General features: G+C 46.4%; 1 protein-coding gene across 1 annotated transcript in view; it reads left to right on the forward strand.

Annotated features, from left to right (window-relative positions):
- The window catches only part of ADAM19 (ADAM metallopeptidase domain 19), a 103,486-nt gene that overhangs the window by 36,103 nt on the left and 54,375 nt on the right, over positions 1-13,008 (forward strand). Inside the window, exons 4-5 of the mRNA XM_003934771.3 lie at positions 1,546-1,624; positions 8,549-8,625. Coding sequence (XP_003934820.1) covers positions 1,546-1,624; positions 8,549-8,625 — 156 coding nt within the window. The remainder of the gene's footprint in view (positions 1-1,545; positions 1,625-8,548; positions 8,626-13,008) is intronic.

Raw genomic sequence — 13,008 nt, forward strand, 5'->3', positions numbered from 1 at the left:
ATCATACACTGGGGATGGAAGGAGATCGGAGAGGCCCCGGAACTCAGAGCTGGAAGTGACTCTAGAGGGATTTTAGAGACCCTCTACGATGACCCTCTCTTGCTGGGAAATGTCACCTCTTTCAAAACCTGACTTATCCCTGAAGATTTCTTTGGCTGTCTGTGCTGGCCTAAGCCTACATTTTCTGCTTTTTAAAAGCTGTTTTAAATTAGATTTTTAGTTTTCAAAACACCTCTCTGATAATTAATTTAAAAGTCAACCAACTTCAGAAATATGCAACTTATATTGTGAACAATTTCTGCAACCCCTAAGATAATCACCACCACCAACGGGCACTTATTTCTCCAGTTGTTTTTGTTTTTTGTTTTGAGACGGAGTCTTACTCTGGCCGCCCAGGCTAGAGTCCAATGACATGATCTCAGCTCACTGCAACCTCCATCCCCAGGTTCAAGCCATTCTGCCTCAGCCTCTCGAGGAGCTGGCTGGGATTACGGGCACCCGCCACAACACCCAGCTAATGTTTGTATTTTCAGTAGAGACATGGTTTCACCATGTTGACCAGGCTGGTCTTGAACTCCTGATCTCAGGCAATCTGCCTGCCTCAGCCTCTCAAAGTGCTGGGATTATAGGCGTGAGCCACTGCACCCAGCCGACCTTGACTTTCTATAGATCAATCCTGCCTTTAATGTGACTGAACTATTAATAGTTGAAACATCCATTTGGCTCTTATATTATTCTTTTAACTTTTAGAGAAAATTCTAAGAACATTTCTTGGAGTTGCCTTGCCTTTGGTGGGGGATTCTTAACCTCTATTTCAAAGGGTCTGTTGCAAGAAAGAAACCAATGTCCAAGTTTAGAAAAGAAAAAAAGGAATTTATTGAAGGGGTAACATATAGAATTACCAGGTCTCAGGGAATCTGAACTGCTAGGTGTCAGAAACGGCAGGCAACAGCAGCTTAGGGAACCCTTGTAGCAGGAACAGAGGAACAGATGCATCGCTTCCATCTGTTCAGACCTGGCAGCATCACTCCACTGGCTTCAATTGAAACACGGGTCACCTCCTGGCCAGGGCCAAGTAGGACACCTTGATTGACAATCTCACCAAAATATGCATCAGAGAAGAGATATTCCCTTAAAGAAAAATTGGTCTGAAGAGACTAAAAACTGGTAGATCCAGTGCTGGAAAAATCAACTAAGGTACACAATAGGGCTCATAGGCCCTGGGAAATTTTGCCTGCGTTTGCACGTGTGTTTTCCAGGACCCAGACAAACATTAAATCATTGCTTTAGTTCTGTCAATTCTATCTAGTTGGAGTGACGTTCCCACAGTGATGATAAATTATATTTAATTTACATTAAATATAAAATTAATAACAAACTTCTTCTGGTTTTCCTTTTTGCCCCTTAGCCCCCTGTGGCTGCCCATTTCTTTTGCTTGGAGATGCTTGGGATAGTCCTGCCGGTGCAGTTAAAATCACTAGTTGTTGTTGTTAGGAGGTGGAATTCATCCACTTATGATATAATGTCTCTTTTTATTTTTTGCAGGCAACTTTTTGCTCCTTCCTACACAGAAACCCACTATACTTCAAGTGGCAACCCTCAAACCACCACGCTGAAGTCGGAGGTGAGTCCAGGTTCACAAGTGTCTATCCAGCAGCTGTCCTCTCCCGGCACCACTCCTGGGGACAGAGGAGATGCCTGGTGGAGTTGGTCCCTCCTCTGAAGGAAGCGTTTCCCCCAAGCTTAGAACAAGGGTGCAAACACGAGAAGCAAAACACGTATTTGATGTTTCATAGGCGCTCCTCCTCCTCCTTTGCTGACTAAAATGGCTAAAGAAATATAGAATATTTTGGGGTAATTACATCTGATTACAACTGTTACGAATTATTGTAAAACATACATGTTCTTTGCTTTGTGTTAATTACCCACATATTAACAAAAGTTGTAGTGAAAGGAATGACTTACTCATAATCCTGTCTTCTCATCCAATTAGACATTTGATTATTCCTTTTTAAATGGATGCGTAACATTTACAGAGTCGTAATCACTGCATACATTTTGTAGTCTGCTATTTCAATGTGATTTTTAAGTTATGAAGATTTTCTTAATTTCCTTCTCTCTTCATATTGGACATTTTTTTCCCTTAAAGTTGTTTTTGAGTAGGGATGTTTACACAACGTCCAAGATCTTTCATTTAGAAAATGGTCTTTCAGATCATTACATGCCAGTTTGCTTTACCACACTCCACTGGTAGACATTTTAGGTAGTGAATCACACATTTCATGGTGGCTAGCTCTTCTTACAGGGATGCCTATTGGAATTTGTTGGCTCAGAACATTGATTTTCAACCAGGAGAACCAGTGGTGTTCCCCTGACCCCAGGGGACACTTGGCAATGTTTGGAGGCAGTTTTGATTGATTGCCGTGACTGGCAGGGAAGATCTACTGGCAACTGTATTCTACAGTGCATAAGACAGACCCACCACCCCCCAAACAACAGAATTATCCAGCCCCAAATCTCCATAGTTCCCAAGTTGAGAAGCCCGGGATTCGAATGACCATTCTCAAAATCTGGGCTGGTGAGATGGGGTGAAGACGGGAAGATGCACGCTGGCAGGAGCAGCGGTGGCCTTTGCCTTTGGGGCAGGACATAATGGACTACTGAGGCACACAGACTGGGAGGTGTGGTCTGGAGAACAGCAGAAGTCCCTCTGCCCCAGGACGCCTCCAGCAGCTTCCCATGGAACCTGAGTATTCTACCGGGCCCTTTATTTAAAATATCCCTGCTGGAGTACAAGTGTCCAGCAAGATAACACTAGCCACTCAGTCGTTAACAGCTCAGATTAGTTCGCCAGATTACCCCAGATGTGGAAAGAGATACAGGACGGGCAAGTCTCATTCTGTCACCTAGGCTGGAGTGCAGTGGCTCGATCTCGGCTCACTGCAACCTCCGCCTCCCAGGTTCAACCGATTCTTCTACCTCAGCTTCCCCAGTAGCTGGGATTACAGGCACCTGCCACCATACCTGGGTAATTTTTCTGTTTTTAGTATAAATGGGGTTTCACCACATTGGCCAAGCTGGTCTCGAACTCTTGACCTAAGGTGATCTGCCCACCTCTGCTTCCCAAAGTGCTGGGATTACAGGTGTGAGCCACTGTGCCCGACCACAGTTTTTGATAGATCTGAGAGATCTGAAGCATAGTAACCGGGTAGCTCAGGGGCTGTGTTATATGGCTGGATGTGAAGACCAGTGCTGCCTTCTTCACCAAGACTTTCCTAGATGGGGAAAGAGTTGGTAGTGTGGCCAGTGCCTGCAGCAAAGCTGGGCTGTGTCTTCTCATTCCCAGGGAGGCTGTCCGGCTGTGACTTCATGTTCTTCAGTGCCCCTTGGTCAAAGCTTTTCCTCTCTTCACAAGACCTCTGTTCTCTGCCTCCAGGAGCAGGGTGGGATGGGAGAACAGGCATGTCTAGAAGGCCTTTAGCCATGACAGCCTCCTTCAAACACCCTCCTCTGAGTTTGGATCCTGTCACTTCTGTACCCACAGCTCAAGAATGGGTCTCAGTCCACAAATTTGCCATGAGCTCATGCCTTCTGCTATGAAAGCCCCCTCGGGGTGGCCTCATCAGGCTGAGAAGCTGAGGAATGCAATGACTTCATGACTGGTCCTTCCTTGTTCTTTGTGCTCTCAGCTTGTGCATTAGGCAGAGATGTTGTAAGGGCCTTTCAGAAACAGAGAATTGGAAGAGAACTCCCTCATCCCCAGAATCCCCTGCTTCCAGAAGGTCTGGTTGACTGAAGCACATCCTAGCTGAACCATGGGAGGACAACTCATTGTTTTCTTACATCCCCTGCTACTAGACTCTTTCAAAGCTCCCACCCAGGCCCATGGGGTTCTCAGTCAGACTTCTCATTTGGGAGCTGAGATCTCAATGAAAAATGGGAATGGAATAAACCACTCAGCTGCCCTTGACCCGAATGTTGAGGACTGCACTCTACCACCAAACTTGGCCTAGGGTAGCTGGAGCTCTGGGAACCTTTTCAAGACTCATCGGCCAGGCCTTTGGGCTACAGACCCATCTAGGTCAGGTGGCTGGGGGAATGGGTCTGTGAATATGTTCTAACAGAAAGCGTTACTGGGTTTGCAATCTGAAGCCAGGGTTATCATCTTGACTTTAAGTAGTTATAGGACCTTAAACAACCCCCCTGCCCTTGACCACACTAGTGTTGTTCCCGTATTTGTAAATTGGATGTGCTGATATCTGACTCGCAGGGCTGTGGAAGGGTACGATGAATCCCTGATTTTTAGAGGAATTCATAAACATCTCTTCCAGCCCCACATTTTACAGATGAGGCAGTTGAGAGGAGAAGAGGAAAAGTAATTTGCCCAAGTTCAAATAACCAGTAAGTGGCAAGGCGTAGGCTAGAACTTGTCTCCTTTGTTGCTAGAGAAGCTGGGGATAAGAACTCTGACAAACCAAGTTCCTCCTTTGCTACTGCTTGGAGAGGCAGAGGATGAAGCTTAGGGACAAGCCGCTGGGGTCGCAGCCTCCACTTTGCTGTGTCACCTTGTGAATGGCTCAGAACCTCTCTTTCAATTTCCTCCCTTTAAGACATGGCAATAATAATATCTACCTCATAAGACTGGTCAGAATCAAAGGAAAAAATCTGCCTAAGTTGTTCACCAAGCAATAAGAGCTGGGTAGATGTTAACTCTTTTATTTTAGACGTAGGGCCTGGCTGTGTCCCCCAGGCTGGAGTGCAGTGACGTGATCGTAGTTCACGGCAGCCTCAAACTCCTGGCTTTAAGTGATCCTCTTGCCTTGGCCTCCCAAAGTATTGGGATTATAGGCATAAGCCACCATGCCTGGTTAGATGTTAGCTCTTATTGTTTGTCTTTTCTTTTTTTCTTTTTTTCTTTTCTTTTTTCTTTTTTCTTTTTTTTTTTTGAGCCAGTCTCACTCTGTCGCCCACACTGGAGTGCAGTGACATGATCTCAACTCATCGCAACTTTCACCTCCCAGATTCAAGCGATCCTCCTGCCTCAGCCTCCTGAGTAGCTAGGATTACAGGCACCCACCAGCACCACCCACCACCACGCCCACCTAATTTTTGTATTTTTAGCAGAGATGGGGGTTTCATCATGTTGGCCAGGCAGGTCTCAAACTCCTGGCCTCAAGTGATTTGCCCGCCTCAGCCTCCCAAAATGCTGGGGTTACAGGTGTGAACCACCACACCTGACCTCTTATGTTATTAATAGTACATTGTAGGTATCATTGTCGCATGAGATAGTGTATGTGAGAGCTCTGTAAATTGTAAAGCATGTTACAGAAGTCAGGTGCTCAATTTTTAAGAGCACTATGGCTATGAACACTCTTAGCATCCATTCAAAGATAGGAAGAGGTACAGGGATTCTTCACAGCCATTTCTGGGTTTCTGGGTTTCAGTTCTTTCTCTCTCGTTGTTTTTTGTTTGTTTGTTTGTTTGTTTTTTAGACGCAGTCTCACTCTGTCACAGTGGTGTGATCTCAGCTCACTGCAACCTCTGCCTCCTGGGTTCCAGCAATTCTTCTGCTTCAGCCTCCCAACTAGCTGGGACTACAGGCGTGCACCATCACGCCCAGCTAATTTTTTGTATTTTTAGTAGAGGCAGGGTTTCACCATGTTGGTCAGGATGGTCTCAATCTCTTGACCTCGTGATCCATCTGCCTCGGCTTCCCAAAGTCCTGGGATTATAGGTGTGAGCCACCGCACCTGGCCTCTGTTCTTTCTATTAACCAGCGTTTTAAAACTGTAGCTGATAAACATTTCTGAACTCCTTGATTCTCTGTCATTGCAACTTCTCTGAGCTCCATTTAACCCACACAGGCCCAGCCCCTTTTCTTCCCATGAATAATCCTGTGCTACGGGGTTTGTGGCTTCCCTGTTGAGTTCTAAGGACCAGGTTCAGGACTTGAGTGTTCATAAGGGCCCTCCAAAATCCCAGATCCCAGGGACAGGTAGAGAAGCCATATGAGAGGCTGGCATTTGAAGGCAGTTGGAATCCTGCCCAGAAGGAGGGTTTTGCCTGCCACACCTTCTTTCATAATCACAGCACAGCGACTTTCCCGTGTGCTCCTCTCAAGGGTGGCATCTGACTTGTTTAAAGTCTAGAAGAGTTTGATGCAAAGATAGGGGTTGGCTCTGTCCCTCCTCCTGACTGCTTGCGCTTGAATGGGCAGAGGAGCCACATTGCTGGTGGATGGATCCCCTGCAGATGAAAGGGGCACCTGTGGTCTGGAGAACGAGGCCGCATTGAATGTCAGCTTGGCCTGTATCCTTTGATCTGGCTGCATGGCTGGCTGGATAGGATGGAGCGATGGCACAGCTAGGGCTGTGGATTCAGCCTCTTGGAGGGCTTCCAGGTCTCTTGAGGCCGTATTCTTTGTTAAAGGAGAATTGCATGATTATACAGTTGCCGATGTTTATTGCCTGCCGCTCTGGGCCAGGTACTCTACTAGCTCCTTTATATACAATATTCTCACCACTACTCTGGGAGGTAGAGGCTAAAGACACTGAAGGTCAGAGAGAGGTTGTACAACTGCTTATGCTTGGATTTGAATCTGGCCTGGCTATGCCAAAATGCTAGAATTTAATTATTTGTCTATACTCAGGCTGAGAGCTGGGAGGGAGGTGGAGCCAGAGAATACAGACACACGGGGTAGCTGAGGATCAGGTCACATCTCTGTCTGGTGGGGACAAAGAAGCAACGGCAAGCAGTGTGGTCCTGAGATGAGGGAAAAGGGAAAGCTTCCGTGGCTGCAGCCGTGTGGTTTACATCTGTCCCTCCTGAAATCTTTTCAGAACCCGCTCTCCCCTGAGGGTTTTACCTTCTCTTTGTTCTGACCAGCGCATCTCTCTAGACCTATTTGGGAGGAAGCCTCTAGGAATGTGTCTTTTGTTGCTACTCCTCAATTTGTTGGAGACGGTCCTGATTTCATGCCCGTCTGTCTGGTTTAGCACTTTAGCGTGCTCAACAGTGGGTATTTGCTTCCTAAGTTCTATGGTTACCTGACTTATAAAACACTCTGCCACCACCTGAAATGTTTGTTTCAAGCCCCTTCTTTTGGTTTCTAATTATGTCTGTTTGGATTTCTCATTAATGACTGCCTCTCACAAGACCATAAGCCCCATGAAGGCTGAAGCCGGGACTCCGTTTGCTCATTACAGTGTCTCCTGGGGCTAGCCCGGGCCTGGCATGGTGTAGTGCTCACAGCTCTTTGCAGTGCTGGAGAAATTCTGACAGCTGTGTGACACTGTGACCAGAGAGCAGCAGCAGGCCTCAGGGGCACAGGTGCCAAATCAAGTGTGATCCAGATTCGGTTGGAAGAGCTGCAAGAGCTGTGGAAGAGAAGGGAGTGTTGGCTACTGTAATGAAGCACCATCAACTTAAGGGTTTAAAACAATGGAATTTTACTTTCTCACAGTCCTGGAGGCTAGAAGTCCAAGCTCACAGTGTTGGCAGGGCATACTCCCTCCAGGCCTCTGGGGAGAATCCTTCTGCGCTCCTCTAGCTTCTGGCAGCTTCTGGCTATGCTTAGTGTCCTTGGCTTGCGGCTTCCTCACCCCAGTCTCTGCCTCCGTCTGTAAATGGCCTTGTTCTCTTACTGTGTGTGTCTCTGGATCCTTCCCTTTTCTTAGAAGGACACCAATCACTGGATTTAGGACCTTCTCTAATTCAGCATGACGTCATTTTGTTTTTGTTTTGTTTTTTCCTTTTCCTTGAGACAGAATCTCACTCTGTCGCCCAGGCTGGAGTGCAGTGGCGCCGTCTCAGCTCCCCGCAACCTTCACTTCTCAGGCTCAAGCGGTTCTCCTGTCTCAGCCTCCTGAGTAGCTGGGATTACAGGTGTGCACCACCATGCCCGGCTAATTTTTGTATTTTTAGTAGAGATGGGGTTTCACTGTATTGGCCAGGCTGATCTTGATCTCCTGACCTCAAGTGGTCCATCTACCTCAGCCTCCCAAAAAGCTGGGATTACAGGCGTGAGCCACCGCGCCTGGCTCATCATGACATTATCTTAATTTAATTACATCTACAAGAACCTATTTCCAAATAAAATCACATTCTGAGGTGGATGTGAATTTTAGAGGATTCTATTCAACTCACTGCAGGGGGTTGCAAAGATAATGTCACTGGGGAGGCAGGTTATTTCAGGAATCAGTGTTTTCTGTGGCCAACATCACACCATGGAAAGAGCTCTGCGCTAGGAAAATTCTGGATTTCCCAAGCAGCAGAGAAACCTTGGGCAAATCTCTTTGTTCCTTTGGGCCTCAGCTTTTCATCTGCTTCATGGAGATAAGGACATCTGCCCTGCCCCGTCTCCCAGGACTGTCATGGGAATCAAATGAAATGGTGGCTTTGAGAGCTGGTTGCAGGTTGTAAGGTGCTGTAAAGTTGGGTAGGTATAGGTATATAGCAAGCCATGCATCACCAATCACTGTCCTGAGACATTAATGTTGCCATGCTTATCGGTGTTCCTTGGGCTGACCACCTCCTTTCTCCTTGGTAGGATCACTGTTTTTACCACGGCACGGTGAGGGAGACAGAACTGTCCAGCGTCACGCTCAGCACCTGCCGGGGAATTAGGTAAGAGACCCTCAGGCCGCAGGTGACATGTGGCACTCTCCCAGGGATGGAAGTTTCAAGACAAGCAGACAAGGCAAGGACCTTGGGAAGGAGTCCATTGAGAATGTGTGCAAGCCACCCCAGAGAGGGGCTGAGCCTGGGAGGAAGAGGGACGAGGGAAAGCCTAGGTAATCCACAAATCCATTGGGATTTAACTTTCCTGGTGAACTTGATATTTAAAATATAGGTTTTGTTATTTAGATATGGTAAGGCCAAAAAATCAGGGGATGACTGCCATTGAAAAGATGGTTATACTTACAGAAAGAGGAGGGGGCCAGCTATGCCATGGGGGGCAGCACAGGAAGCACTGGGGTTGGTCAGGAGGCAGAGGGAGCCTGGAGAAATGTCAGCAGGAGCCCTCATTGTGGTTTCTGCAGGAAGGAATGGGTGAGGCAGAGTAAGCAGGTTTAGGATTGGTTAGTTCGTATAATTTCAGCAGACTCTGGGGTTTATGGGCTCTCTGTTCTGAGTTGTCCTCTACCTAGTTCTGGGGTGATTAGGGAAGGGAGATAGTGGCCAAAAGGGTGAGAGCCCCATAAAATAGATGGCTAGGGTACGGGCTCTGGGTTGGTTGGCTTCCGTTTGAAAGGCAAGGTAGCTGGGAAATTATTGATTATCTCTAGGAATCAGCTAACCCTGGAAAAGGCAGCCCCTCTACGGTCAGCCAGACCAGATGTCAAAGCAACAGAAGATAAAACAGAAGACACATAGTTAATACACTCCGGATGGATGAGTTTGAGCATTTGGTTCCACATCTGTTCAGTTCTTCTTTTAAAGAAGTACTTGGAGGTGGTGAAATAGGAAATAGATGGTTAATGAACAGAGAGTAGAAAGAGGAAGGAGAGGCAGGGATAATTTTTGAGACAGAAAATCAACTGCAAAGTTCCAACCAGAATGTACTTTTGAGAGTGACCCTTCCTTCTCTGAGTGAGACTACTTGGCTTTGAGCCAGGAGCAGTTTACCAGCTGGGTGATCTTGGGTCTCAATGGTCTCATTGTAAAATGCGGATGAAAAGAATATATGCCTGCGGTTGTGAGGATTCAGCTTGTGAACAGCTATGTTACCTAAGAACTTGCAGTGACACACTGTCAGCGTGCAGTGACCTCCTAGGCCTTTGCTTCTCCAGGTGCGGTCTGTGGATGGGCAGCATCAACTTTACCTGGGAGCTGGTTCAAAATGCAGCATCTCAGGTTCCACACAGACCTACTGGATTTCAATCTGCATTTTACCAAGATTCCCAAGTGATTTGTGTGCACATTACAGTCTGTACCTGAGACTGTGTGTTCTTTGAGAATATGGAGTATATCTCAAATGTCTGTTTCTCTCCTCCAGCCTGCATGTGGTAGGATCTATAAATGAATGTGAATTAATACGTATTATTACATAGACCCCTCTCAATATCCCCTCTTTTTTTTTTTTTTGAAGGATGATGGTCTGAGAAACCTGGTATCTCATTGCTTATACTAATTGCCTGGGTTTTGATTGACTGTACTATGTGGTGCCTCTGTGTAGTGATAAACAGTGAGCTACAGACACACACACAGTGTTTCCCAGACTACACAGGCTCAGTGAGAGACACTTCAGCCTAGTGTAAACTGGCTCTATGGAAAAAAAGGGAAAAGCCCTGATTCGTAGCATCTGCCAATACACTGGCAAAGATACTCCCACCATAATCAATTTCAAGCTACCAATACGATGTTATTAAAGGTAGAATTGGGAAGATATGCTTTTGATTGGCTCTCATGAGCTGATAGGAGGTGGCTCCACTGTGTGTTCTTCCTCTCTTGATTGATTGATTCATTCAATTATTGCATTTTTCATTCCACAAATTGAAATTGGGTGTCTTCCTAATGCCAATGCCCTACACAGGTGGAGGGAACACTAGCACTGTAATTTTGGAGCCTCAGTTTCCTTATCAATAAAATGAACATCAGTATTAGACATGGTAGAGATTGCTGCTGTAACTATAGTACTTTTTAACATAAAGGATTTTCCTCATCTTACATCAGTGAAACCATGCTGAGACTTATGCAGGCTCCTATACAGGTCGAAGGTTTCTCACACTGCAGGTCCCAATTGTCTGTTTATAAATTGAGCCATGACTTCGTTTGGATGCTGCACGGTGAGTTGGCTGGAGGAAATTAGGCAGGAAACGGGCTTTGGATGGGAAGCAATAACAGAGTGGCCCCAAATCCCCCCTGCTTAAATGACCCGTTGAGCCAAGCCAACTGGCCTCACAGTGGTATTTATAGGCCCAGCCACCGCCACCTGCAGTCTGCGAGTAAACAAAGTTTGTCCCAAGAAGGAGGAAAAAGAACATGCAGGTGTGACCTGCTTCTCTCTGCCTCTTGCTCTATCCCCTCAGGCCGGAGCAGTGAGAACTTGGCTTGGCCTCTTGTTAATCATTCCAGCAGCAGTGCTGACAGGGATGGGGGTACTTGGTGAGCCGTCTGTGTGTTTCTGTTTTGCACACTTCTGTCTGGTGAGGTGCACCTGCCTTACTTTCCCAGCCTTCTCACTACACACACCTTAAGAAGCCAAGGCTGTGGGTGGACTGATTTAAGAGCTGGAGACTCATGCCAGATGGTTCCATTCAGATCCTGGAGAAGGAGCAGCTGCAACAGCAGCAGCGTTCAAACCCATGTTACCTCACAAAACTCACAAAGCACTGCTGCGATGGAAAACCTCCACAGTGATGATTGTTCTTCTCTCCTGGAAACATGCTCCTGTGATTGGAGAAAATAGGTAGAATTTATATCAAGTGAGGTCTTCAGGGCTAATGATACAACGAGGAATTCAGCTGAGCTTCTAGATCGGGCATCCCCAAACTACAGCCCACGGGCCACATGCGGCCCCCTGAGGCCATTTATCCGGCCCCCTGCCACACTTCAGGAAGGGGCACCTCTTTCATTGGTGGTCAGTGAGAGGAGCACAGTATGTGGTGGCCCTCCAACGGTCTGAGGGACAGTGAACTGGCCCCCTGTGTAAAAAGTTTGGGGACGCCTGTTCTAGATGGTTGCTGGGCCCCCTCTTCTTTCCAAAGCAGTTCTTTAGTTTATTTTAGTTGAAGAAGTAATACATGATCTTAGTAAAAATAAATTCAGAAAAGTACAAAAGAGTGTACAGTGAAAGACAGGTCTCTTTCTCACTCTAGATTTCCAGATTTCCTTCCTTCCCAGAGACAGTTGCTGTTACCAGTTTCTTGTATATCCTTTTAGGAATATTCCTTGCGAAAAAAGAACATAGATATGTCATTGATATGGTTCGGCTCTGTGTCCCCACCCAAATCTCATCTCGAATTGTAATCCCCACGTGTTGAGGGAGGGACCTGGTAGGAGGTGACTGGATCATGGGGCAGTTTTCCCCATGCTGTTCTTACGGTAGTGAGAGAACTCTCACAAGAGCTGATGGTTTAAAAGGGTCAGTTTCCCCTGCGCTCCCTCTCTCCTGCCATCTTGTGAAGAAGGTGCTTGCTTTCCCTTTGTCATCTGCCATGATTCTAAGTTTCCTGAGGCCTCCCCAGCCATGCGGAACTGTGAGTCAATTAAATCTCTTTTCTTTATAAATTACCCAGTCTCAAGTAGTTCTTTATAGCAGTGTGAAAATGGACTAATACAGGAATGTAATGTCTATAATCTTATTTGGGACCTGGACCCTTTGAGAATTGATTGGAAGCTATGGGTACTTGTAAATGATACCAATAGGCCAGGCATGGCAGCTCACGCCTATAATCCCAGCGCTTTGGGAGGACAAGATGGGTGGATCACCGGAGTTCAGGAGTTTGAGACCAGCCTGACCAACACGGTGAAACTCCGCCTCTACTAAAAATACAAAAATTAGCTGGGTGTGGTGGTGCATGTCTATAGTCCCAGCTACTTGGGAGGCAGAGGCAGGAGAATCGTTGAACTCAGGAGGCAGAGATTGCAGTGAGCTGAGACCATACCCCTGCACTCCAGCCTGGGTGACAGAGCGAGACCCCATCTCAAAAAAAAAAAAAAGACACCAATAAAAAGATGTGGCATCCCATCTCACTGGGGATGTCAAATGTCATTCTCCCAAGCCTGAGACATTCTCTTAGTGTTTACACTGGGTTAAGATGTCTCTGACTGAGCCTGTGTATTCTGGGAAACACTGCGTGTCTGTAGCTCACTGTCTATCAGCAGAAGGTGTACCTAATTGGTAAGTTGTTTACTTAAAAAAATTTTTTTTTGTTAAAAATTATCATTATATAGCTAATACAAGTTTAGTGTTAAATGTTCAAATCATGCAAGAATATGTAAGCGTTAAGAAGTGAAAGTTCTTTATCTTGTCCTACCCTTCCAACCAATCCCATTCTCCATCTG

The sequence above is a fragment of the Saimiri boliviensis genome, chromosome 20, assembly GCF_048565385.1.
Source record: "Saimiri boliviensis isolate mSaiBol1 chromosome 20, mSaiBol1.pri, whole genome shotgun sequence".
Taxonomy (NCBI): domain Eukaryota; kingdom Metazoa; phylum Chordata; class Mammalia; order Primates; family Cebidae; genus Saimiri; species Saimiri boliviensis.